This window comes from Psammomys obesus, unplaced genomic scaffold (assembly GCF_907164565.1).
Source record: "Psammomys obesus unplaced genomic scaffold, mPsaObe1.curated_primary_1811, whole genome shotgun sequence".
NCBI classification, from domain to species: domain Eukaryota; kingdom Metazoa; phylum Chordata; class Mammalia; order Rodentia; family Muridae; genus Psammomys; species Psammomys obesus.
The window spans coordinates 38,299,731-38,326,970 of NW_026585644.1; the positions used below are offsets into that span (position 1 = coordinate 38,299,731).

General features: G+C 36.5%; 1 protein-coding gene and 1 pseudogene across 10 annotated transcripts in view; both read left to right on the forward strand.

Annotated features, from left to right (window-relative positions):
* Birc6 (baculoviral IAP repeat containing 6) overlaps positions 1-27,240 on the forward strand; it is a 186,133-nt gene that overhangs the window by 111,861 nt on the left and 47,032 nt on the right. For all 10 annotated transcript variants that reach the window (XR_008721423.1, XM_055618178.1, XM_055618192.1 and 7 more), the window contains 17 exons: positions 935-1,110; positions 1,575-1,671; positions 1,811-2,005; positions 2,726-2,926; positions 5,463-5,742; positions 6,614-6,870; positions 7,101-7,209; positions 7,479-7,700; positions 8,927-9,707; positions 11,364-11,507; positions 12,106-12,235; positions 14,352-14,483; positions 15,760-15,927; positions 16,820-16,993; positions 19,051-19,247; positions 22,756-23,056; positions 24,959-25,176. Coding sequence is in view for 9 of the 10 variants with exons in the window: in XM_055618178.1 (XP_055474153.1) it covers positions 935-1,110; positions 1,575-1,671; positions 1,811-2,005; positions 2,726-2,926; positions 5,463-5,742; positions 6,614-6,870; positions 7,101-7,209; positions 7,479-7,700; positions 8,927-9,707; positions 11,364-11,507; positions 12,106-12,235; positions 14,352-14,483; positions 15,760-15,927; positions 16,820-16,993; positions 19,051-19,247; positions 22,756-23,056; positions 24,959-25,176 (3,782 nt within the window). In the remaining variant the exon portion in view is untranslated. The remainder of the gene's footprint in view (positions 1-934; positions 1,111-1,574; positions 1,672-1,810; positions 2,006-2,725; positions 2,927-5,462; positions 5,743-6,613; positions 6,871-7,100; positions 7,210-7,478; positions 7,701-8,926; positions 9,708-11,363; positions 11,508-12,105; positions 12,236-14,351; positions 14,484-15,759; positions 15,928-16,819; positions 16,994-19,050; positions 19,248-22,755; positions 23,057-24,958; positions 25,177-27,240) is intronic.
* LOC129691633 (U6 spliceosomal RNA) lies at positions 13,785-13,882 on the forward strand (annotated as a pseudogene).

Below are 27,240 nucleotides of genomic sequence, written 5' to 3' on the forward strand. Positions count from 1 at the left end.
AGTTTACATAGTGAGTTTCAGGTTAGCTTGGAAGAGCCTGTCTCCAAAAATAGAAGAAAGAAAAAACAAAATTAAAACATCAAATTTAAAGTACCATGATTTATATCTAATTCCCTGCAATGATTTTATTATATTAGACACCAGTAGGTTTTATCCTCTGTTTCTGCTTGCTTTTATGGCACGTTTCATTGTACTATTACATGCCGTTATTTAACTTTTCTACCATTTAAAACTAATATATTACTTAAAATAAATTAAAAATACTTTAACAAAGTTACATCTGATACTTTTTCTTCCTATTAGTATTTCTCTCCTATTTTATTTCATGTTTATGTTTTACCTGGATGTATGTCTGCATGCATCACCTGCATTGCCCTGCCCTTAGAATGCTAGAAGAAGGCATCAGATCCCCTAGGACTGCAGTTATAGGCAGTTGTGAGCTAGCTGCCATGTGGTGGTGCTGTGAATAAAAACTGGGTCCCCTGGAAGAGTAGATAATGCTCTTAATCTGGATCCTTTATTTTATTTTATTTTATTTTTTTTGATTCAGTGCTAGCATTTAGAGCTACATTCTCTTAGTCATATAATTGGACATGTTTTTATATTAATCTGTACTGGGAGACCTGATGTAATACGGTACACCCACCAAATCATAGTTTATTGAATACCACTATACATACTTTGATCTTTATAGGGATGTGTGTGTGTGAGATAGACAGAGAGACAGAGACAAAGAGAAACCGAGAGAGAGAAAAAGAGAGAGAGAGAAACTATCTGTGTTCCTGGTTCTGTGTGAGAAAGAGAAAAGACTTACGTGCCTTGAGTGTTTCTTTTTGTGTGTGTGTATGAAAGTCTGGCTTTTAAAACTGTTACAATTTTTACTGGTTTTTATATTTGTACCTTAAAACCAATATGTAATCTTTTATTAAACTAGGTGCAAGTGGCTTACATCTCACAAAACATGAAAACTTTCATGGTGGGTTAGATGCCATATCAGTTGGAGATGGATTATTTACCATATTGACAACACTTAGTAAGAAAGCCTCCACAGTCCACATGATGTTACAGCCAATCTTGACCTACATGGCCTGTGGATACATGGGCAGACAAGTAAGTTCAATCCAGGTCCTCCTGCAATAATATAAGTGTAATAAAATGCAAGTAGAGAATTACATATCACAGAAATGAAGAGAGCCCATTTAATATATTGGAAAATAAAACAAAAGTACATGAGCAAAGCAATTTTTTTTCAGTTTTAATAGAAAGTGAGGAATAAAATTCTGTGCTATGCTATTTTCAAAAACGACTGCTGGGCTAGAAAAAAAAATATTTATATTCTTGGAAATCGCACTGCTACTTCCATGAGATAGAGTAGTTGACAACTACTTAAGATAGACAGCTCTTCAAAACTTATCTTTGCTTTTTCTTAGTTAAAGGAGGTTGGGGTAAATTTGTATTTTATTGTAGTGTTTAAAAATTCATTGATAATTTCATACATTGTATTTTGATCATATTAAGAAATGTCCAAATTCACAGGAACTTATAAAATCATGTTGTGTTTACTGACTTTTTAGGGTTCTCTTGCTACTTGCCAGTTATCAGAACCCTTGTTGTGGTTTATTTTGAGAGTGTTGGATACTAGTGATGCCTTGAAAGCATTCCATGATATGGGTAAGAGAAAAATTTTCATATGCTATAATTTTAGCATGATTTTTTTTCAGCATGTTCATTTTTGTGGCCTGTATGTTCACTTTTGGTGTCCAGTTGTATTCCTAGGATTGTTTTCACTTAGTATTCTTTGTGAATTTAGGTGGAGTTCAGCTTATTTGCAACAATATGGTGACCAGTACAAGGGCTATTGTGAATACTGCAAGAAGTATGGTATCAACTATTATGAAATTTCTTGATTCTGGTCCAAATAAAGCTGTTGATAGCACTTTAAAAACAAGAATCCTCGCCTCTGAGCCTGATAATGCAGAAGGAATCCATAACTTTGCACCTCTTGGTAAGAAAAGTGGTCCTACCTCTTACCATTATGACTCAGTTTGTTTCTAGCATGATGTGAAATAGTGATGTCAGTTGCTGACATAGGTTGGTACTAGATTAGTACAATTTTAAGTATAAACAGTTGCTTTTATAGGCTGTTGGCACGAAAACATTCTGTTAATTGAAAGATAAAAATTTTTTTTTAAGCAAAAGAATTTTCTTCAACTTCTAATTGATACAAATATATAGTATATGCACCCATGACATTTTTAGGTCAGTTTTCTCTTTAAATCAGTCACCTTGAAAGGACTCAAGCATTAGTATGTTTTATAGAATTAATTTAGGTATATGTTTTTTATGCTGAATTTCTTTTTATGCTTTTCTTATTGACTGCTACATGAACATGAATATCTGAGAAATGAAGAACCTTATTTTCATGGTAAAAATAATAGTGGTCAGAGTTTTCTACTTAATTTAAAAAGTGAACTAGACTTGTGGCCAGTTATAATCATTTGTCACCTGAATAATGAACTTGTAGTCTTGCCTGTTGACTGGCTGTCTTACTGTTTTGGGAATACATGGTTAATCATGCTCTGTACTGAAAGTGTAGTGATTCCACCAGGTGTTTATTTTCTGCTCATTTTTAAAGTTTAATATCCATACTATCGTTTGACTATTTCTCAGTGTCTTGCTGCACCTTTTCACAAGTTTGTCTGCTATTTAAAATGTCTTTCTGTAGGTACAATCACATCTAGTAGTCCTACTGCCCAGCCAGCTGAGGTGCTCTTGCAGGCCACACCACCCCATCGGAGAGCTCGTTCAGCTGCTTGGTCGTATATCTTTCTGCCAGAGGAGGCTTGGTGTGACCTTACCATCCATCTTCCATCAGCAGTGTTGCTGAAGGAAATACATATCCAACCGCACCTTGCATCTCTTGCAAGTGAGTATTGTTAGACATCATGAGAGTAACACTAATTTAAAGACAGGTAAAAATGAGAGGTGAGGCAAGCCCAGATGTATTCCCTTTGATTTTAGAGCATGCGTGCATGTATGAGAGAGAGAGAGAGAGAGAGAGAGAGTGTGTGTGTGTGTGTGTGTGTGAGAGAGAGAGAGAGAGAGAGAGAGAGAGAGAGATCAGTTTTGAATGTGGATTTTTTTGTTTTTTGTTTTTTTTTTTTACAGTATTTTATAATTCAGTTGGTTGTTAATTGGATACAGTTTATCAGGACATTTTAAGGTAAATTCCTTAAAATATCTGGAAAGGCAGTTCCTGATTAAGTAGAGACAGAACTTTGATAATGTATTAACTATGCTTGATGCTATTTTTTACTTTGAAGTCAATTGGATTCCTTCAGTATACTTAATAGTTTATATTGCGACTATTATATTCATTTGTGTTCATTGTTTATTATTATCCATTGTCATTCGATTGAATGAAAATCTCTGGGAGGTTTCATAGATTCTTGGAGTATTTGGAAGAATTTTTTTAAATATATTTATTTATTTATGTATATGAGCGCTTTATCTGTGTGTACACATGCATGACAGAACAGATCCCATTGTAGTTGGTTGTGAGCCACCATGTGGTTGCTGGGAATTGAACCCAGGAACTCTGGAAGAGCAGCCGGTGCTCTTAACCGCTGAGCCATCTCTCCAGCCCTGGAAGAATATTTTTATTTGAAGGATAGACTATTATTTAGTTCTGTTATTTAAACTGTTACTAATTATATACAATTAATATAAGGTGAAAGTCAGGCATAATGTCATATACCTATAATTTCATCTCCTGGGAAAGTGATATTTTTAAGCTTAAGATCATCCTGTGTTACTGGATGAAATAAAACAAAGTTGAAAGAATAACATATACTAAAAAATTTATTTTGGCAGGAAAGGCATATTCCACAAGTTTAAGAAGTATTCTAAAAGACAAAGTACTTCCTGGCAGGGTAGCAGAGGCTTGTATCGCCAGTTACTTAGGCTTAGGCAGGAGAATTTAAAGATGAGGGTCTGCATGGGTGTCGCAGTGAATGAGCCCTTAGAAGGACCTTGTTTTACGATAAAAACATGAAACGATCTAGAGAGAAAGCTCTTCGATTGGCACTTTCCTATTAAGTCTTGGCATCAATCTCTATGATTCTCTCTCACCCTCTCTTCTTCCACAGCAGAGTAAAGTTCAGTCTAGTGGGTCTGGAATGAGAGTGCTTTTATTTGGAAGGAGAATGTTTCATGTAAATGTGAATAGATTTTACATTTGGGAGTCAGTAAGGCAAGTAGAATGTAGGTGGAGAAAGCTGGTATTTCTGAATTTTTAACAGATACATTGCTGGTGGATTAAGGCAGAGATTCAATATGTGATGTTCCAGTGAAAATTGAATAGAATTATTAAATAGTGGGAAGAATTTGAACTGTTCGATGGCTTACTGTCTGATGGCTTACATGGCATTGCTCATGTAAAATATAGCTATTAGTTTTTAAAGATACGATACACCGTTTTAAAAATTTCTTTAACCCTTAGTGGAAAATTGGCATTAGATTCACAGATAATAAAGTTGTACTTAGTATGTTTATCACTGAAATTAAAAATAAACCAATTTTCAAAACTTCTTGTTGGTAGATACATTTGCTCCATTGGTTTCTGTTCTGTGTTGAGAGCAGTAAGGTCCCTCAGGGAGTTGCCAGTTGTTACCTCACTGTCACTCCTTAAGTAACAAGAATTATTTTACTTTCAAAATTTGAGACTGTTTGGTTCGGGATTAGAATGCAAACAAAACTAAAAGTAAAATCAGTTTTAAAATGAGCTGTGAGTTTAAACAAATTAAATACTGCAAATTAGTAGCATGAAGTCTTGAACCAGTTGCTATTACTATTCTGTGCTTCTCAAATTATTTTAAACAGGTAATCTCAATGTAACCCTTACTGTTCATGACAGTTTTTTTTTGTTGTTGTTGTTTAAATTATTTTTAATTTATTTTATTTAATTTATTTATTTTTTATTTTATGTGCATTGATGGGAGGATTTCAAATCCCTTAGAACTGGAGTTACAGACAGTTGTGAGCTGCCATGTGGGTGCTGGGAATTGAACCCGGGTCCTTTGGAAGAGCAGACAGTGCTCTTAACCACTGAGCATCTCTCTAGCCCCTCATGACAGTTTTAATAGAACATGAATAATAATTAGTTGCCTGAAAGTTGGTTTATTTTGCCTTTTGGGAGTATCAGTTGTGTATGTGTTGAAATCTGTGGTTACTGTTTACTTAGGTGAATATTTCAATATTTATGATTATTTTAATAATTGACCCGTATTTTTTTTTTAATTTCCAAAATAATGAATGCTAGTGACAGGTATTGTTATATATATAGTACTTTCAATAAGTTAAGAGTGTATTCGCCTGAAAGCTGCCAAATGAGTGGAATTTGTATTAGAGTGCAGCATCTATTTCACTATATCTTTTTAATTTTCCATTTTCTCTTTCTGCAGCCTGCCCATCGTCAGTGTCTGTTGAAGTGAGTGCAGATGGCGTCAACATGCTTCCTTTGTCTACTCCTGTTATCACAAGTGGTCTCACCTATATAAAAATTCAGCTTGTCAGAGCTGAGGTTGCTTCTGCTGTCTGCCTCAGACTTCATCGTCCTCGGGATGCTAGCACACTAGGGCTTTCGCAGATTAAATTATTAGGCCTTACTGCTTTTGGTACCACTTCCTCAGCCACAGTTAATAATCCCTTTCTTCCATCTGAAGATCAAGTATCAAAAACAAGGTATGTTTTTTTGTTGTTTTGTTTTGTTTTAATTTCTTACTCTTAAATACTTTCTGTGCTTGCTTTGAAATTATTCATCCTAGCCAGGGGTGATGGTATATCCTTTTAATCCAGCACTTGGAAGGCAGAGTCAGGTGGATCTCTGAGTTCTGGGCCACCCTAGTCTACATAGTAAGTTCCCAGAATACCAGAGTTAAAAAGGGATAGGATACCTGTCTCTGTTGAAAGAAAGAGGGGGAGGAAGGAAAGTTATTTTTCAGTTTTAGATCTTACTAAGTTGTTCTGTAGGTGCATATGTAGTTCTGTTAGATGTAATACAGTAATTTGGAGGAGATATAGTGGTGAAGCTATAAGTTGAGATTTGTTTGTGTTTAGTCTGTGACTTGTGTTATGTAAGTTTTTATATGGGTTTTGAGATTATAGTTTTGCTATAGTGATTTCCAAGTACTTAGCAACAGGAATATGTGAACCATACAAACTGAACCAAAGAAACAGTGAAACAATCTTCATGGCATTTCTTCATTGTTGTTTAGTAAGGGTTTATTTCACACAAGCAAAGGACAGAAGGTCGCCTCTAATTCACATTTTTCTGATAAATTTTATGTTTGAACATTATAGATTGGTTTCATTAACATTGTTGAGCAATCAAGCATTGACAATTTCTTTAATGAAGCCTTTAGTGTTACTATATATACATAAAAGAACAAAGTGCATTGCTGATTTTTTTTTCAAAGCTAGTCTGCAGTTCTTATGTGTTGTGAGCATTATCGTACAGGGCAAGCTTACTGTGTGTGTATGGCTTTCTGAAGATGCCCTCTGCTCCGCCCTGCGATAGTCTGAGCTGTCAGCATACACACACTTTGTATTTCAGCATTGGATGGCTACGGCTGTTGCACCATTGCCTGACACACATAAGTGAGCTGGAAGGGATGATGGCCAGTGCAGCTGCCCCTACTGCCAATCTGCTGCAGACTTGCGCTGCCCTACTCATGTCCCCATACTGTGGAATGCACTCCCCAAACATCGAGGTTGTGCTCGTAAAGATTGGACTGCAGTCGACTAGAATTGGCCTGAAGCTTATCGACATTCTTCTAAGAAATTGTGCCGCGTCAGGCAGTGATCCTACAGGTGACTGTTAACTTTGCCCTTATAATTTTTACATGTCTGCACAGTAATCATACTTGAACTACATGTTTGTCATTAACACTTTTTGAAATGAATTTCTCCTTAAAGCTTTGTTACCTCTAAACTGTTTTTCTCATAATTTATAGCTGGTATTTAGTGAATAGTTTTAAAAGAATATCTTTCCATTTTAAATTGGCTACTTTAACAACTTTTCTCTTTCTTTCTTGGCTAAGATTTAAATAGTCCTTTACTTTTTGGAAGACTGAATGGCCTTTCCTCTGATTCTACAATAGATATTCTTTACCAGCTTGGTACAACTCAAGATCCTGGGACTAAGGACAGGTATGTGTTGGTACTGTTTTTCATTTGTTCACAAACATGGTATAGTGAATTGAACTTTCCCTTTGGAAAGCCTCATAAAAGTTAAAACAAGTGTATAGCCACATCTATTTATGTGCTTTACATAGTCCTAAATGTACATTTAGACATTTTTTTAATGTTTTTGAGCTAAAATAGAGTTCTTAGTCAGTGTTGCATTTTTAGGAATGTATAAAGATATTATTTCTGTCAAATGTCAGATGTGGCATTACTGGACTTTATTTTCTTTTAAGAATTCAGGCTTTGCTAAAGTGGGTCAGTGACTCTGCAAAAATGGCTGCTTTGAAAAGAAGTGGCAGAATGAACTATATGTGCCCGAGCTCATCAGCTGTTGAGTATGGTCTTCTCATGCCATCCCCCTCTCATCTGCACTGTGTAGCTGCGATTCTTTGGCACAGTTACGAATTGCTTGTAGAGTATGATTTACCTGCACTGCTAGACCGAGAGCTCTTTGAGTAAGTATGAGTGAAATCCTACCTTCTTTCCTTGGGTGCTAGATTACTGTAGGTTTTCATTTGGTCGGTAGAGTATTTGTCTCTTTCAATAGCTGTTTACTGCTTTAAATGTGGTAGGACCTGGGAGAATGGAGCCTACAAATGAGGTGACTAAAGTCTCATGCAAGAGCCAACTTTTTCAGAGCAATAGATAATTTATTCTCTGAGGGTTATGAAAAGTCACCTGAGTAAAGTATACAATCACAAGTACAAGCCACATGTGGCAAAAACATGTTGGGCCATAGAAAAGCACATGAATATCAACAGCTGAAATAAACTAACTCTTGTCCACTACACTTGGGAGTGGGAAGAAACTCATTCCAAGAGCAATACTGTTTTTTAAGAAACTAAGGACACAAACCCCCCCCCCCCACCCCAGATATTTCTCATAAGCACTCAGAATTTTCACACAACTCCATTCTTGGAATGTGTTCCAACAAATAGCAGTAATTTTTTTCTTGATAATAAGAGTAGTTTGAAAATAATCAATACAAAAGTAGTACTTTTGAAATTACATTATCACACGTATCATTTTTCCCATGCTGGGGATTGAGATGTTCCACTACTGAGCTGTGCTCCCAGCCTTTCTTGTTTTAAGATCAGTTAGCAATATTGCCAGCTTTTCTTCAAGTCATAAACCTTTTTTTTAAAGATTTACTTATTTATTTATTATGTACACAATGTTCTGCCTGCATGTGCACCTGCACACTAGAAGAGGGCACCGGAGCTCATTATAGATGGTTATGAGCCACCATGTGGTTGCTGGGATTTGAATTCAGGACCTCTGGAAGAGCAGACAGTGCTCTTAGCCTCTGAGCATTCTCTCCAGCCCCCAGAAATCTTTGTGTAGGTGGTATAAAGTGCTTTTGTTGTTCTCACTTGCAGACCTTTCTATCAGCCAATTTTTTCTTCAATGTACAACAGGGGAAGGATAGTATAAGTAGACAGTTTGAGATTGGGAGGGATGTCCCACCTCTAATCCTAGCTCTAAGAGACAGAGAAACTTGGTGTACCTAGTGAGTTCCAGGATAGTCAAGGATAAACAGACCTTATCTTCAAAAAGAAAAGGAGTGGAGTGGGAGGAAAATTTGAAATATCAAGTAAACTCGTATGTTTTTGACATTGTACTTACTCTCCAGTAGGAGTATTTCAAATAATGAATGTTTTACTAATTTTTTTTCCTCTAGGTTACTTTTTAATTGGTCCATGTCACTTCCATGCAACATGGTATTGAAGAAAGCTGTTGACAGTCTACTTTGCTCCATGTGCCATATACACCCAAATTATTTTTCCTTGCTTATGGGCTGGATGGGAATTATCCCTCCTCCAGTACAGTGTCATCATAGACTGTCAATGACGGATGATAGCAAGAAGCAAGATCTTAGTTCGTCACTGACAGATGACTCCAAAAATGCACAAGCGCCTCTTGCACTAACTGAATCCCACTTGGCAACTCTTGCTTCTTCTTCTCAGTCCCCAGAAGCTATTAAACAGTTGCTAGACTCAGGGCTACCCTCCCTTCTTGTGAGGAGTCTGGCTAGTTTTTGTTTTAGCCACATTTCTTACTCAGAAAGCATTGCTCAGTCAATAGATAATTCCCAGGACAAACTCAGGCGGCATCATGTTCCACAGCATTGTAATAAGATGCCAATCACAGCAGACCTAGTTGCTCCTATTCTTAGATTTTTGACCGAAGTTGGCAATAGCCATATTATGAAAGATTGGCTTGGTGGTTCTGAAGTCAATCCATTGTGGACAGCACTTCTATTTTTATTGTGTCACTCTGGGTCCACTGCTGGAGGACATAATTTAGGGGCACAGCAGAGCAACACAAAATCAGCTGCTCATTCTTCAGCTGCTACAACAGGACTGACTACTCAGCAGCGGACAGCCATTGAGAATGCAACTGTTGCCTTCTTTCTACAGTGTATTTCCTGTCACCCTAATAATCAAAAGCTGATGGCACAGGTAAGAGACAAAGCCCATCTTAGAGCTTGTGTGTGGTCTTATTAATGGAAGAAAAGTATTGCATTTTTTTGAATTAGTTAAGTGAGGGCCGTGTGATAATAAAGATTGGGATTAAGTATATACATGTATCTGAATTTAGGCCACTACTATAGTATCAGTGTCTTTTCCCTCTCCTTGAAACATGCAGTCTGAAAATCCATTACATGTTAGGGTGAGATGGGATGAAATGACTAGAAATTCATGAGCATTCTAGCTACAATCTGACACTCTTCCAAAAGTTCCCTAGTTAAAGAACAAGCCTAAGTGAATGTACTTTTGCTGCTAGAACTGGATTGACTGTTTGAACTGTTCGGTTTGCCTCTCATTACACAGACATTAAGAGTAGGTTTCAGGAAGAGGCTCTAGACATTTTAGATAATTTATTGTAGGAAGTCTGCATGGTCAAAAAAATTTGTAACCTGGAATTGTTCAGAGTAAGGATATTTGCAGGTGATTTGGTTTGGTTTGTTGCTAAGTTCTACAGCTTTTTGGCTTTTGTAAGCTTGCTTACTATATACATCAGGGCTACTAATACCTGTATCAGAGACCTATATCAGATCTCTGTGTATAAACACCTTATTGTGTATAAACACATAAAGCCTCTCTCACATAAAGTAGTGAGCATGATGAACAGGAAAAAGCCTCCCTTTTTTTTTTTTTTTTTTTTTTCCTGTTAATGGGGATTGCTTATTCCTGTCATTCTATTAATACAGGAGAGTGATCCAAATGTTTATAAATATAGATAAATAAGTATAAATACTGAGGGGAAAAGCAAGGTACATTAGTGCTCATAGTAGTAGTTATTAGAAAAAGACCTCTCTGCTTAATATAACTAGTTAAAAGCAAATGCTTGAATTACAAGCTTGAACCAAGGGCATAATTATTAATATTTAAAAGTTAGATTTGTACTTTGAGTAGACTGAGTTGCTGTGTTTCTTTGACTTCCACCCTCATTATAAACTGTTTTTCATTAAGACTTTGTTTTCGCGCTGGAAAGATGTTTCAGAGGTTAAGAGCACTGGCTGCTCTTCCAAAGGTCCTGAGTTCAATTCCCAGCAACCACATGGTGGCTCACAGCCATCTCTAATGAGATCTGGTCCCCTCACACAGGCATGCATGCAGAACACTGTATACATAATAAATGAATGAATGAATAAAGCATGCATGCAGGTAGAACACTGTATACATAATAAATAAATGAATGAATGAATCAATCAATCAATCTTGAAAAAAAAAGGCTTTGTTTTCAATGCAAAAACCAGCTCTCCTTACCCCATACCCAGCCTCCCAGTTCCCATTGTATAACCCAGGCTGGCCTCAGATTTACAAAGAATTAACTGCCTCATAGTTCTGTCACCACACCTGGCAAAAGACCTTGAGTTTATGAGACCTACCTTCCTCCTTCTAAGTGCTAGGATTAAAGTTTTTTATGCTTTTAATTGTTCATCTGCTTCTGTTTTCCCATATTTTAGGATTTAGGTTTGTTTTTTTTTTTTTTTTTCAGACTTGATACATTAAAATACATTTGTTAATCCATATTCTTAATTTCTTGTTTAAATTTTAATATAAAACTCACAAGTCTTCAAATTTAACTTTTGAAATTTCTTGCCTTCCTAGGTTCTCTGTGAACTATTTCAGACAGCTCCCCAAAGGGGTAACCTTCCAACATCTGGAAATATTTCAGGGTTTGTACGAAGACTGTTTCTACAGTTGATGCTGGAGGATGAGAAGGTGACAATGTTTCTTCAGTCACCTTGTCCTGTGAGTAGGCTTAATGATTACCTGCTTGTCCTTATAACTTTTTAGTGGAACTTGCAGTAAGTTCTGGTTTTTTTGTCTCTCTCTCTTTTTTTTTTTTTCTCCATTTTAATTTTACTTTGATTGTCTTGCTCAAATATTTATCTGTCTACCATATGTGTGTCTGGTGCCCAAAGATGAGATGAGAGGAGGGCTTTGAATTCCTTGGTACTGGTGTTCTGGGTATTGTGAGCTGCCATGTAGGTGCTGGGAATCAAACCCAGGTCCTCTGTAGGAACAAGTGCTCTTGGCTATAGAGCCATTTCTCTAGCCCCATCTTCTCTTTAGTAATGCAGCAGACTGGAACAAGAACAGTTCATATTCAATGAGAAAACATAAGTTTCATTTAGGATGACTTGACATATCCCCTTTATTAGAATAACAACTAGACTGTGTTTTGTTTTGGGGACACATAGAATATTTGATACACTATACTACCAATCTAAAAAGGTAATAATATGCAATTATTTTGTATGCTTTATTGAACTTTTTATTCTTCTGTATCTTTGAAGTGATAGTATGAATCCTATAACACTCATTTCTAAATTAATTTTCTCTGCAGCTGTACAAAGGGAGAATTAATGCAACTAGCCACGTCATCCAACACCCAATGTATGGAGCAGGCCATAAGTTTCGAACTCTTCATTTGCCAGTCTCAACAACATTATCGGATGTTCTTGATAGAGTTTCAGGTAAGTTAGATTTAAGCTTTAATTTTTTATAATCCTTTTTCATGCATTTGAACTTAATGAAAAATATTTTTTTTATGTGTATGGTTGTTTTGCTTGCTATAGGTCTGGCACACATGCATGCAGTGCCTGTAGGGTCTGGAAGGGTATGTGTCAGATCCTCTTGAACTGGAGTTAGAAACATTTCTAAATGACACTATGTGAGTCCTGAGGACTGAACCTGGATCCTCTGTAAGAGCAGTAAGTGCTCTTAGCCACTGAGCCATCTCTCCAGTCCCCTAAAACTTTATTATTTCCACCCACTCAAAAACTATTTTACAACCAGGAAAATCTAAATATCTTCACAGCTCAAGGATAGAATACAATACTGGTTAAGTAAACAATAACGAATATTACCTTCAGGCAATAATAATCTTAGGTATGATGTCAGCTATATTTTATGATAACAGGACAGGAGTTGGAAAAGCAAACAGTCCACTGGAAAACCTTAAATTTTTCCCCACATGTAACCATCTGATCATCTACTCTATTGTAATTGTTTTAGTATATTAGTATATGGGGTGGCAGGTTTCAAATTAATAAGTATTTTCTGAATCTAGAAGTAAAATGGTCAAAACTGAAAATAAAAGGAGTAGAATTACCCAGTTACCACCTTGTTTGTAATTTTTAGTGAAACAAGCAGAGTTAACATTCTTCCCTAGGTACTTGTAAAATATTTAACAGTATATTAAGGAAAAAGCTGCTTTTTTGTTGTTTTATTTTTCAAGATGGGGTTTCTCTGTGTAAAAGAGCCCTGGCTGTCCTGGAACTCACTTTGTAAACCAAGCTGTCCTTGAGTTTTCAAAGATCTCCCTCTGCCTCCTGAGTGCTGGGATTAAAGACATTTACCACCACCCCATGCTGGAAAAAGCTCCTTTTAATGGCATTGTGAACATCAACTTTAGATAGAGTTTATTGCCTCTTATAAGTTCTAGTTCCTGAGCAAATAAAATGCTTACTTTATCTATTTTTTGTTAATAAGAACTGTAATTTAAGGGCTGGGTGTGTGGCATACACCTTTAATCCTGTGAGTTTGAGGTCAGCCTGGTCTACAAAGTCCAGGAGAGCCAGGGCTGTTACAGAAAAAAAATCTTTGCCTCAAAAACCAAAACAAAAAACCCTGTAATTTAGGTGGGCACAGGGGTGCACACCTGTAATCCCAGGCCGAGAGATGCATATCTCTGGTAGTTCAAGGCCAGCCTTATCTACAAAGGGAGTCTAGGAAAGCCAAGGCTACACAGAGAAACCCTGTCTCTAAAGAAGTATAATTTTCACTAGTGAGAAGGACACCTTCTGTCCCTAAAGTCAATCATAATTATGTCTACATTAGATTTATAAATTAAGCTGGTAATGTATATGTAAAAACACATAAAAAAATAGTATGTACGTATCTATCTTAAGAGGGAGATCGGTGTTTTCCAGGGAATTAGTGAAAGAAAATGTGGGAGCTGTTCATTATCACTTGAAAACCCAGAGCTCACAATTAAAGACAGCTTGAAAAGACTGGGAAGGTGCTCACGTTCAGCACATAGAAGAGTTAGAATGACACAGATATTAGCATCACTCCTGCACAAGGATGACACTCTAATAAGTGAACTGTTTCATTTTTAAAGAAAAAGGCAACATTGGGAAGCATTTGTAAGTAGTAAGTCAAACCATTTGGGTGAAAGTGCTCACTATTATAAAATAACGCAAAAGGGTTTTTTCCCAAGCTAGTTATGGTGGCTCATACCTGTAAAACAAAGTTTCTGACTGCTAAGACAGGAGGAATTAGGTTTTAGTATAAGAGTGAGGCCCTGTGTCATAGCAAGAAAAGATTGATTTTTAGTGCATATTCCTTATAGGTAACGCAATTATTTATACAAAATTGCAGTTCTTCCCTGCAGCTATTCAAAGAATACAATAGAATTTGAATCTTATGACAACTGTATTTTAAAGCTAGTTTGTATGTTTGTTTGGTTTTAGTTTTAGTTTTTTAATTTGGAAATGGCAGCTTATCTACTAAAACAAAACTAATACTGTTGCTTTCCTTCTGGATGATGTAGAAAAACACTGTGTTTTAGACAGTATTTTCTTACAGATACTCCAAGTATCACAGCTAAACTAATTAGTGAGCAAAAGGATGATAAAGAGAAGAAGAACCATGAAGAGAAAGAAAAGGTTAAGGCGGAAAATGGATTTCAGGATAACTACAGCGTTGTTGTTGCTTCTGGTATGCTTTCTACTTTCTGTCATCTTCATTTTTGCTTGGGTTTCAATATATACAGTATCTGTATTTACAGAAACATACAATAAAATAATGTACTAACGGGCAATTGGACTTGTAACAGAAGTCTCTAATTGTAGAATTAGTTAACCTGTTTATTGCCCAAAAGTTGCTTACTGTACTCCAGCAGAAACTGAACATCATATATGAATAGCATATATACTGAACTTGAATTTGTAAACTGACCTTACCACAATATGAATTGTATCTGAAAAGGTCCATTGTTATAAGAAGTTTTGTGTAACATTCTTCTGTAATCACGTGCTAAAACTAAAGTAAAAAGAATTTCCTGGTTTTCATTTATACTGTTTTCATTATATTAAAGATTTAAGTGTTTTAAGAGTAAGTTTCTATTATTGGATTTAGAAACATAAAATATTATCAAGGGTAACTGTTAGTTTTGTAGGGTTAAATCTTTCACAGAATTGAGATGCTTTTATTTTAAGTGATAAGGCTGTACTTTAAAAAAAAAAAAAAAAAGAGGTGTGGGCTGGAGAGATGGCTCAGTAGTTAAGAACACTGTCTGTTCTTTCAAAGGTCCTGAGTTCAATTCCCAGCAACCACATGGTGGCTCACAACCATCTATAATGAGATCTGGTGCCCTCTTCTGGCCTTCAGGCATACATGCAGGCAGAACACTGTAAACATAATAAATAAATAAATCTTAAAAAAAAAATTTAAAAAAATGAGGTGGACAAAGGATGGAAGAGAATATAAATTTAGATTGCTCCTTAATCAGGATATTGGTATATTTTCCCTCTTTATCATAAATCAATATGACGTCTTTTATACCTATTTTCCAAAACTGTTATTTTTGGTAGATTAGCCAAATGTATCTAATAGTTGATGGCAGCTCACAGTATTCTTATTTTCTTTGCAATTATAAGTGGAAAGCCAAAATTTATTTATGCCATATCATAAAAGTCAAATAGAATTGGGAGTGTAGATACTATATTAATAATTTGGTGTTAGTTAGAAATGCCTATTTTATTAAAATTTTTTAGAAACTTTTTTTTTGTGTGTGTGTAGCCCCGACTGTTCTAGAATTTACTGTGTGGACCAGCTGGCCTCAAAGTCAGAGATCTGCCTGCCTCTGCCTCCCAATTGCTGGGATTAAAGGAGTGTGCCACCACTGCCTGGCTGTTTCAGAAACTTTTACTTCATATCTTAACTACAAAAAGTAAAAAAAAAAAAAAAACCTAACCAAATTATTGTCTTTAAGGGCTGAAATCTCAGTCTAAACGTGCTGTGTCAGCTACGCCACCTCGCCCACCATCCAGGAGGGGAAGAGCAATTCCTGATAAAATAGGAAGTACTTCCTCAAGTGCAGACGCTGCTAACAAAATAATCACTGTTCCTGTGTTTCATCTGTTTCACAGGCTCTTGGCAGGTAAGATTCATTCATACTGAGAAAACATCAGAGCAGATTCGAGACTTAAAACTGCATAAATCATGTGTTTGATCTTTTGGTTTTGTGAGATAAATGAGATACTGAGGATTTTTCCACATAGTTCCTTTTAGATAGAAAGAAGTACATAAAGACATGTAAATCTTTGTTTCAATAGCACAGTTATTTTTTTTCCTGCATTTATGTCTTCTTTACCTGTGTTTTGAGCACAGAGGGTGAGATGAAGTAGTAGCAGATAGGTTTTATGGGTAGTAGTTTCAAGGTAGAGTATTGGTAATTAACATTTCTTTCTAGATAAAATTCTTTGACCAATGTTTTGCATCTGATAATGTGATAATCATTTTTGTGCTGTGTCGTACTCTTTACTGCTAATTAATGCTGAATGATATCCTTTCTTAATTTCATATCCTCAGTTTATAGCAAAGGTCAAGAAACTATGACTGGTAGGTTATTTACTGTGTCTCTTTGTAAATAAAATTTTATTGTAATATTTCTGTCCATGATATGTTATTCTTAGCTAGAGGTAGTAATTGCAGTCACGTAGGTCTCATATCTTAATATACTTGTTACCTAAGCCCACTGTGAGGTTATTTGCAGATGTTAGATTTTCGAATATCTGCTCTTTGATTTGTTTGACCTTGATATTCAACAGATTTTTTTTTTTCCTCCTGGGTATTATGTATATATATGTTGGAAACACTTTGAGTTTTGTAGACTCTCTGATGAATAGTTTTAAACTTTTTCGAAGTAAGTATATTTATCAAACTCTTGTCTATAATTTAGTAAAAATAATGGGTTAATTAATAAAGTCATACCAAGTAAAAATGTCTACCTCTTTGATTTTATTTTAACTTATTTAATGTCTTTTTTTTAGGTCAGCCATTGCCAGCAGAAATGACTCTTGCCCAGCTTTTAACTCTCCTCTATGACCGAAAACTTCCTCAAGGTTACCGTTCAATAGATCTTACTGTTAAACTGGGATCAAAAGTCATTACAGATCCAAGTTTATCAAAAACAGATTCATTTAAAAGACTGCACCCTGAAAAAGGTATGTACATGATACTCCTTTAAAATTTGCAGTCCAGAGGCGGTAAGATGGCTTAGTCAGTAAAGTACTTGCTATGCAAAAAGATCCAAGTTTAGTCTCAGCATTTACGTAATAAAGCTGAATGTGATGGGTTCCTGCTTGTATTCCCAGTGCTGAGAGGTAGAGACAGGATCAGCCCTAACTTTCACCAGCTAGCCCACTAACTATAATTGGTTGAGCTCCAGGTTTTTGAAGAGAATTCCTTTCCTCAAGAATATAAGGTCACTGGCGTCTAAGAAGGGCAACCAAGACAACCTCTTTTAATACTCATTTGCATGCTCCTCCTCTTCCATATCATATGCTTACATAACAATTAGTCTGTTAGGTCAAAGGCAGTGTTTTCACTGTCATCAAACTAATGACCCCATTTAAAATTGACCAGTTAATTTCATATATCAACTTAATACTATTTGTCAGTGATTTGGCTTATTTGCAACTACTGAAAACCAACTATTTCATTTGGAAACTGTTAATTCATCTTAGATCATCACTTCAGATCCATACATATGATTTTCTTTCTAACATTTTTTGAGAGTTACCTGGTTGATATTTTATATTCACGTTATAATCCTGATTTATAATTTACTGGTCATTTATGTTGAACTGCTTGCAAAGCTAATAGGTTTTCCACAGCTATAAAGAGGATCACACTTTTTTATCCAGTTTTACTTGTATGCTTTAAATGTGTTACTTCTTTATGGATGAGTAGGACAGAGTGTATACTGGCTTAATGAGTATGCTGATTCTCTGTTTTCACTGCGTATATGCTGAATAAATAGTTCATTTCATGGTATGAGCATTTGATCACATTTAAAGTTTCTGGGGTTTTTTTATGATTAAATTTCAGTTCTTTGTTACAGGCAATTTGTTTTCTTTAGTAAATTTTTGTATGTTTTCTTTCATCAAATTTTCAGTAGGATTATTTGTAACTTTCTTAACTCTTTCCTATAAATTTTCTTTAACTTTTATTTTATGTGTATGAATTTTTTGCTTACCTGTATGTATGTGTACCGTGTGTGTGCCTGGCACCTGAGGATGTCAGAGAAGGGAGTCCATTGCTCTGGAGCAGCAGTTACAGGTGGCTGTAGGCCATCATGAGGGAGCTTGGAACGGGACTCAGGTCCTCCATGGGAGCAGCAAGTGCCCTTAATCCCTGAACTACTGTCCCTCCAGCCTTCTCCCTCCCTCTCTCTCTCTCTCTCTCTCTCTCTCTCTCTCTCTCTCTCTCTCAGTTTTATAAGGTCTTGTTATTGGTTGAACATACTTTCTTTGTTTACCTCATAAGTAATTTAAATGTAAATCACCATTGTATGATTTTCAGTTTTTAGTAAGAAGTCAGTCATCATTTACTTTTCCTAATTGTATTGGGTATAGTTTAAATAAATATTTATGCTAAGAATCTTTTGCATGGTCTTTTAGAAAACAGTACGTGCTATAGGAAAGTGTTCCTCAAATTTCAGTGTACTCATAAATCACCTACAGAATCAAGTTAAAACGTAGGTTTCTTTTTATTTAGAGGATCTTAGGTGGAACTTGAGATTCTGTGTTTCACATATGTGCCACAAGTGATTCCTGGGCTGTTGATCTGCGAACCATGCTTTGAGGAAGGCAGTATCAGAAGCCAGTTAAAGTTATTCGAGTTTAATGACTTTAACACAGCAGATTCTTTAGTTCTTTACTGCAGCAGAACCCAAATACTGATGGCATTTAAGCTTTTTTGTTGTTGTTTTTACTTAAAAATATACTTATCATTGTGTGTGTGGGGGGGGTATGTGTGTGCCACAACAAGCATGTGGTAGTCAGAGACAACTTTTTAGGGCCAAATCTCCTACCACTGTAACTTCCTGGGGTTAAACTCAAGTTAAGCTTACATAGCAAGCACTCCTTTTACCCACTGAGCACCTTGCCATTCTTGCTCTTTCTTTTTGTACGGTAAATGTTTTTATGAACGAAAGCATATTGTGAACATATGTAGGTTGTTGCTTACTTACTGAGTTTTTGTATAATGTATTATATAGACCATGGAGACTTAATTGGTAGCTGTCCAGAAGATGAAGCTCTTACTCCAAGTGATGAGTGCATGGATGGAGTATTGGATGAATCTTTGCTAGAAACCTGTCCCATTCAGTCACCACTACAAGTTTTTGCAGGAATGGGTGGGCTGGCTCTTATTGCAGAGAGACTGCCCATGCTCTATCCAGAAGTGATTCAGCAGGTAAGCTAAGCCTCCTACCATGGTGCATCATGACATAGTGTAAGGTTCTCTGTTCTTTAAATTGGTTGCATTAACCAAGGAATATTCTTGGTTCTATAATCTTTGATAACCGGATATGTCATAGATTGGCGTATATAGAACATATGAAGATCAGCTGGGAATAAAGAACTTGATTACAGTATGATCTCTCTCTTGATTTTAATGGTATGGTCATCACACTATTCTCTTTTCTGTATGTTGTTTAGGTGTGGTATTAGTTGTGGTGTTGGAAATCAGACAGTAAAATATAGTAAAAATACCACTCATTTGTGCCTTATTTAACTTTTGCTCTTATCTTAGATGCCACTTCCAATTTAGATAGTTTTAAATCATTAATTCAGCCCACAACAGTGTTTATTCTTGTTGTCGGTATGTTTGCGCTTTTTATGTTCTTTCATATTAATGGACAGTTTTGCATTACAGTTGTCTCTATAATGTTCTTTAGGAACAGAGGGGAAAATCTGGTGGGTGTCCTGGCAAATACCTGTAATTTTAGCACCTGAGAGCCATGGAAAGAATTGCCAGTTTGAGGTCATTTTGAGCTACAAATAACAAGATGCCACGGACCGGCTCAGTCGGGCTCCCGTCGTCTGCGGGAGAACAAGGCTTTGGACAGGAAGACACGGTTTCGGCGAAGAATTGACAGACAGAGACACCTTGATGGTTTTGACTCTGCTGCAACTTTACTGAAATCAAGCTAGTATTTTTATACAAAAGGCACCTTAAAATTGGCATACTTCCCAGAACATTCAGACTTTTTACCAAGAATACAAAGTTTACATTCTAACTCAAAATGCAGTCAAACATAAAGCAGTGCCCACAAGTAATCTTGGCCTAAAAACTTTTTGATCAGAGCAAACAAAGGAAAAGAAACCTCAAATATAGTTTCATTATTGCTAACCAGTGAAGAGGAAAGTCAGGAGCTAAGTCAGATGCCTGCCAAAGTCCCTCTCTATATCAAAATCTAACTACACCTTTGTTAACCCTCCTCCCATATGTCCAGCCCAAGATTTATGATCTTCCTTAGGAACAAGGCACTGAAGGGAGGGGAGGAGACTCTCGCCAGCTGCACCTCTCATGCTATTATTTCTTAAGAAGGAGCCTATTATTTTTTCACTATTCTTAATGCCTATTAATACCAAATCTAATTCATTACTTTTTTTAAAACTTATTATTTTTATTAAAGCCTTTAACAATCTATTAATAATAAATTTCTTTATAAAATTAGTTGTGTTGTTTCAGGAGTCACAGAAAGATCAAAGAATTCATTATTCCAGCCCCAGAGTCACAACTGAAAAAGTGTAGAAATCTCAGAACACGTCTCTTTTCCAAGTGGGATGACTTTGCCAGGGACCTTCCAGGGGGCAAATTTCCGGAGAAAGCATATCCCCCGCCCTGTAGCTTATGCTACTATGGTGACACTGACGTAGGTGTAGCAGCAAGAACTTTTATCAAAAAAGAAACAAATAAAACCCACTACATTTTCTTTCCGCGTGGTTTGAAATATGGTCTAGGACAATGGTTCTCAACCTGTGGGGTCGCAATACAATTGGGAGTCACATATCAGGTATCCTGCACATCAGATATTTACATTGTAATTCATAAAAGTGGCAAAATTACAGTTATGAAGTAGCAAATTTTATGGTTGGGGCTCACTACAACATGAGGAATATATTAAAATGTCAAAGAATTAGGAAGATTTAGAACCACTGGTCTAGGGTCTAGATCTAAAATGAATGTTGCATTGTAGTCTCTGTAGTCAACTTCATAATAGTTATTTTCCCCCCATGGGTATGATGTTTTAAAGGGGAAGAATAGATGTTGTATCAATATGGAGACACATTTACATATACATACATGTGTATACGTGGATTTGTTATATTTATTCGCAGATTGTGCCTGTAATGTAGACTGTACCTAGCAATATTGTGTCTTCACTATAAGAAATTTTGGCTCTATGAAATTCAGGGTCAGGACCAATAAGTGTTCTGGAATATTATGTTGTACTAGAAAATGGGGGAAATTCTCAAAAGAGTGATGCAAACAATGTTAAAAGGATGTAGAAGACTGCTTGAAGGGGATGTCGTTACCAAACCTGATTGCACTAGATCATCAAAATAAACACACAGGGTAACTTGTAGGATAGAAGGCAGCTGCTATCCCATGAGTAGGTGGGAAGAGAGGATGTTTTCCTAATATTTGAGATAACATGGAAGAATGACAGGGTTACACCCTTGCTAACTACTGTAGCTGTAGTTTCAAGGAAGCGGTTTTGTTTTTTCAGCCCTTCCTTTTTCTTCCTTCAAGCCCTCCATATACCCCTCCTTGCTGTCTTTCAAATTCATGGCCTTTTTCATTTATTATTATTATGTACATACATATATTATATACATATATATGTATTCCTAAATACACAAATATAACTTGCTTTGTCTGTAGAATGTTACCTGTTTGCTTTGTTTTTAGGGAATAGCCATTTAGTGTTGGATAACTAATTGATGTGCTCTTCCCTGGGAAAGACTATTTTTCCTGCTATTAGTATTCTTTAGTATTTTGTGTAGGGTTGAGACCTTATCTGCCTTCCCCTGTCCATTTTGTCATAACTATTGCTGTTGTCCTTATTCAGCTCTTGTTTGGGCAGTCATATTTTGATATTTTATGGATGTAGCTTCTGACATTACTAGGAGACACATCCTTGCAACAAACTCCGTGACCCTCTGGCTCTTACAGTCTTTCTGCCCACTTTTCCAGTGTTTCCTGAGACTTAGGTACGAGAGTGTTTTCTAGGTGTGTCCATTGGGATTGGGCTTCACACGCGGCATTTTGGTAGCTTGCCGTTTTCTGTGATGCTCTCCATCTGTTACAGAGAGAAGTATGGGGGCTGAAAAGATTGTTCAGTAGTCAGTAGATCTTACTGCTTTTTAGAGGGTTTGAGTCGAGTTCTTGGCAACCATATGAGGTGACTCACAAAATGCCTCTGACTCTACCTCCAAGGGAGATGACATATTCTTCTGGCCTCTAAGGGCACCCATACACACAGCATTCACTCACATAGTCACACATAAATAAATTTTTTAAAAGGCTCTGGATCTGATAGTATATGCCTTTAATACCAGCTATCTGGAAGGAGAGATGGGTGATTCTCCTGAGTTCTAGGCCACCAAGAGCTACAAATAAAAATAAACAAATTCATTAACAAAATAAAACACTAGTATGAGTGAGTGAATTAGCTTGGTAAAGTACAAGTTGTTTCCATGGTTTTGAAGAATCTTTAGCTATTTCACTATAACTAGGAAAATTCAGTTACAACATAGATGCAATTGGAAGATATTGCTGTACTCATGATGTTATGTTCTTCTTGGTATTTGTTACCTCCTTTTTAAAGCATAAAGAATTTATTTATTTAAAGTCTTTTGTTTGAGCCCAAAATTGAAACAGAGAATAGCTAACCATTTCTCTCGCTCTTTAGGTGAGTGCGCCAGTGGTAACATCTACCACTCAAGAAAAACCAAAGGATAGTGATCAGTTTGAATGGGTGACCATAGAGCAATCAGGTGAACTAGTTTATGAAGCTCCAGAGACTATTGCAGCTGAGCCTCCACCTGTTAAGTCAGCGGTGCAAGCCACTTCTCCCATACCTGCCCATTCTTTGGCTGCTTTTGGATTATTTCTTCGTCTTCCGGGCTATGCTGAAGTGCTCCTGAAAGAGAGAAAACATGCCCAGTGCCTTCTTCGATTGGTATTGGGAGTTACAGATGATGGAGAAGGCAGTAAGTGTTTAGAGTTTATCAACACATACACAAATAGGTTGGATAAATTTGTTCAGATTATTTTCTTATTTGTTTTATATTAAAGCTGTTTACGTGGTTTATTGTTGTTTTCAGTATTAAACATGATAAATTCTAATGAGCTTCATATTCAGTTTATAAATTGCATGCTGAGTACTCACAGACCCACTAAATGACATTGGAATAATATAATCAAGAAGTAGGACCATCTTCAGGTCACTGTAGTAGGAAGTATGAGAACATACTGACCCTAACAAGTTAGAGGAGGATTTGAGCTGAGTATCATTGGAGCCTTGGAAGTGTGAGGCCATTTCTTTACAGATGTGTTAGTATGAAGCTATATAGCAGTTTTTGGTAGTGCTCTGAAGGATAGGCAAATTTTAGTTTGGGGTGAATGTTTCAGAATGAAAGAGTTGAAAGCAGTGTTTGGAGGTTCAGTATCTGAGAAGTGAAGAGTTAGGTTTTAAAATCTCCATGAAAGGCCCTTCTTAAAAGTTGTGATTTTGGCACATGCTTGTAATAGTTCTGTGGCAGAAGGATCAGTATTTCAAAGCTGCCCTTGGCTTTGTACTGAGTTCAGTGACAGTCTGGACTACGTGATATTCTATGTGACGAAACAATGAAAGTGCTTCCTTTAAGAAAAATTGTTATAGGAAACAGGTTTGGGGAAAGTATAGACTTTGAGTATCAAAGATGTATTGAACTTTATTATAAGCATTGGCATTATAAAAAACACCCCTCGCCTTCTAAAGAAAATTAATCTGGTGAAGTGTTAGATTAATGTTTGCAACAAGCCCAAAGTCCAAATCCTAGTACTACAGAAACAAAAGGAAAGGAAATTGAGAAAAACAGAAGACATAACTCTGTAGCAGTATTTTGAATCGAAGTGAAGAGAATTAAGAAAAGAAGATAATATTATATCATAAAGCTATATTAAACACAATTAAAGCATAATGATTGTTCGTATTTGTTATTGTATTTAATGTAATAAAAGATTGGTTGCTTGCAATTGAGGTAGCATAGCAAAGTAGATTTTTTTTTTGGGTTTCTTTTGGGTTAATTGTTCATTCAATAACCATTCTACTGCTGTTCATAAATAGCAAAGGGAAAGTAATGAACTTTATGCTACCTTGGAATGCACACAGGAAGTGCAAGGAATGTTTGTTGTAATGCATAATTATGACACCCTTTCGCCAGTACTCATGTCTGTCTTGCTTGTGTTTATCACTTCTTTTTGATTAAAGCGGCACAAAATTATTATACAAATGAAAGTGTTTTTGCTTAATTCATTGTTCATATGGAAACCACTTGAAAGGATAGCAGTTAACTTTTTTTTGGTTTGTTTGTTTGTTTGTTTGTTTTTCTAGGCCTTGCCTGCCCTGGATCTCCCTTTGTAGACCAGGATGGTCATGAACTCACAGAGATCCACCTGCCCCTGCCTCCTGAGTGCTGGGATTAAAGGCATATTCCACCACCGCCATGCGGCAGTTACTTTCTAATGGTTTTAAGAAATTTGTTCTTCCATACTTTTAACCCAGTATTGGGGAGGTAGAGGCAGAAATAGGGCAGCTCTTTTTGAGTAGGAGGCCAGCCTGAGCTGTATAGAGAACCCAATCTTAGAATTATATTTCATTTCATAGTCTAGTTCATAATATTTTTGTTGTCGTTGATGGCTGTTAACACATCTGTAAACTTTCAGAGTTTGTGTGTGCTGTCCTACAGAGACTTCCTTGACACTTTAATAAAGATAATATTTGCTCTCAGTCAGCCTGCTTTTAATAAATTTAGTGGTAAAGCCTTATTTGTCGTTATTACTTGTGACCCTGTGTGTAACTACTTGTTATTTTCAAGTATTTTTAATTTTAGTTCTCTTCTCTTTCCAAGGCCACATTCTGCAATCTCCATCAGCCAATGTGCTTCCAACCCTTCCTTTCCACGTTCTTCGCAGCTTGTTTAGTGCTACCCCCTTGACAACTGATGATGGTGTTCTTCTTCGGCGGATGGCATTGGAAATTGGAGCTCTGCACCTGATTCTTGTCTGTCTCTCAGCCCTGAGCCATCATGCGCCACGAGTTCCAAACTCTAGCCTTAACCAAGCTGAGGTAGGTTTCATCCAAATTCTTTAAGTCAGTGGTTCTCAACTTTCCTAATGCTGTGACCCTTTAATAGAGTTCCTCATGCTGTGGTGACCCCCATCTGGAAAGTTATTTTTGTTGCTACTTCGTAACTGTAGTTTTGCTACTGTTATGAATTTAAATGTGTGTGTGTGTGTGTGTGTTGTATGTGTGTGTGTTTTCCGATGCTCTTAGGTGACCCCTGTGAAAGGGTTGTTCAACCCTCAAAGGGGTTGTGACTCCCAGCTTGAGAACCACTCCTTTAAATTATGAAAAACATTGTTAAAAGTATCAAGTACAAAATAAAAATACCAACTCCAAATTTCAGAATTGAAAATTCCATTTTATGATTATTGTTGGACATCTGAAAAAGAAACTATCACTTTTTTTCTCTGCCATCCTTCTCAAAAAAATCAGATTAATCTACCAGTTTAAGAAATGGATAATGTAGCTGTGGAGATGGCTTAGTGGTTAAGAGCACTTTGTTGCTCTTGCAGAGGACTCAGGTTCCATTCTTAGCACCCACATGGTGGTTCATAGTCATCCATAGCTTTGCTTCTAGGGGGTCTGATGGCCTCTTTAGACTTCTGAGGGCACTAAGCATGTCCATGGTACCCATACATGCAGGCAAAATACCCACATGTAAAACAAAAACCAAATACATTTAAAAAAAAATAGAAAGAAAGAAAAGGATAGTTAGTCTTCCTAGTTATCAGGACATGTTGATGTCCCTTTCTTTTCTTTCTTTCTTTCTTTCTTTCTTTCTTTCTTTCTTTCTTTCTTTCTCTCTCTCTCTCTTTCTTTCTCACTCTCAACTTTAGAGAATCACATGGAGTAATAAATTACATAGTCTAGTAAGGACCCCCCCCCCACACACACACACAGTTGGGGGGCCCTTATTTCAAATTCATTTGGTTGTGTCTATATACAAATCTGATAATGTTTTTAAATACAACATAAGAGATCAGTATACTGTTTACAGTATTGGGAATAGCTTACCTTTGAAGTCTTTGCAAACTTAGAGACCTGAGTTTTTCATCTCCAGAACCCACATAAAAAGCTGGATGAGTTGGCATTCACCTTTAATCCCAATGCTCAGGGAGCCAGCCATTCTAGCCAATTTGAGCCCCATGCTCAGTGAGAGACCTTGTCTCTAAATTAAGATGGAAAGCAATTGAGACTGTCTCATGTTCACTTCTGAGCTCCTTGTGCAAAAGTATTTGTATTATGGAGTTCAGTGTACTGTTCTAATTCATAGTCCACATGCTATAATCAGATCATATTTACCATCTTAAACAGTTAACATTTCTTCATGATATTATTCAAAACCCTCTTGGCTTTTTTAAATATACATTATGTGCTAACTTAGTCTTTCTGTCCCACTGTAAAATCACACTTCACCTTTCTGTGTTCACCCTCTCAGTTAAGAGATTTTTTTTTTAATCTAAACATTATTAAATAGAGGTTAGCCTGCATTATTAAATAGAGGTTTATGCCTGTAATACAGAGGTTAGGAGGCTGAAGCAGAGGGCTGTTGTATGTTCAAGGACAGCCTGAGCTACACTGAGAGCCTTTCTCAAAAATATTGCAAAACAAAAAGCACCCCATAAACAAATTTTAAAAAGCAATAGCAAAGAAAAGCCTAACAAAGAAAATGACCAAGTGAGATGGCTAGGGGATAGAGGAGCTCTCCATCTTGGTGTGAGTTTGTTCCGCAGACCCCGTACAGTGGAAGGAGAAAAGACACCCCAGAAGGTTTTTATCTGATCTCCATAGCATGTGTGCACCCATGTTTATTCAAAAGGAATGAATTACTGAGTGGGTAAATATAAAAATTAAAAAGAAAACAATCAGGGGCTGGAGAGATGGCTCAGGAGTTAAGAGCACTATTTGCTCTTCCAAAGGACCTGGGTTCAATTCCCAGCACCCACATGGCAGCTCACAACTGTCTGTAACCCCAATTTCAAGGGATCTGACACCTTCACAGTAATGCACATCGGATGAAAATAATAATAATAATAATAATAATAATAATAATAATAATAATAATAA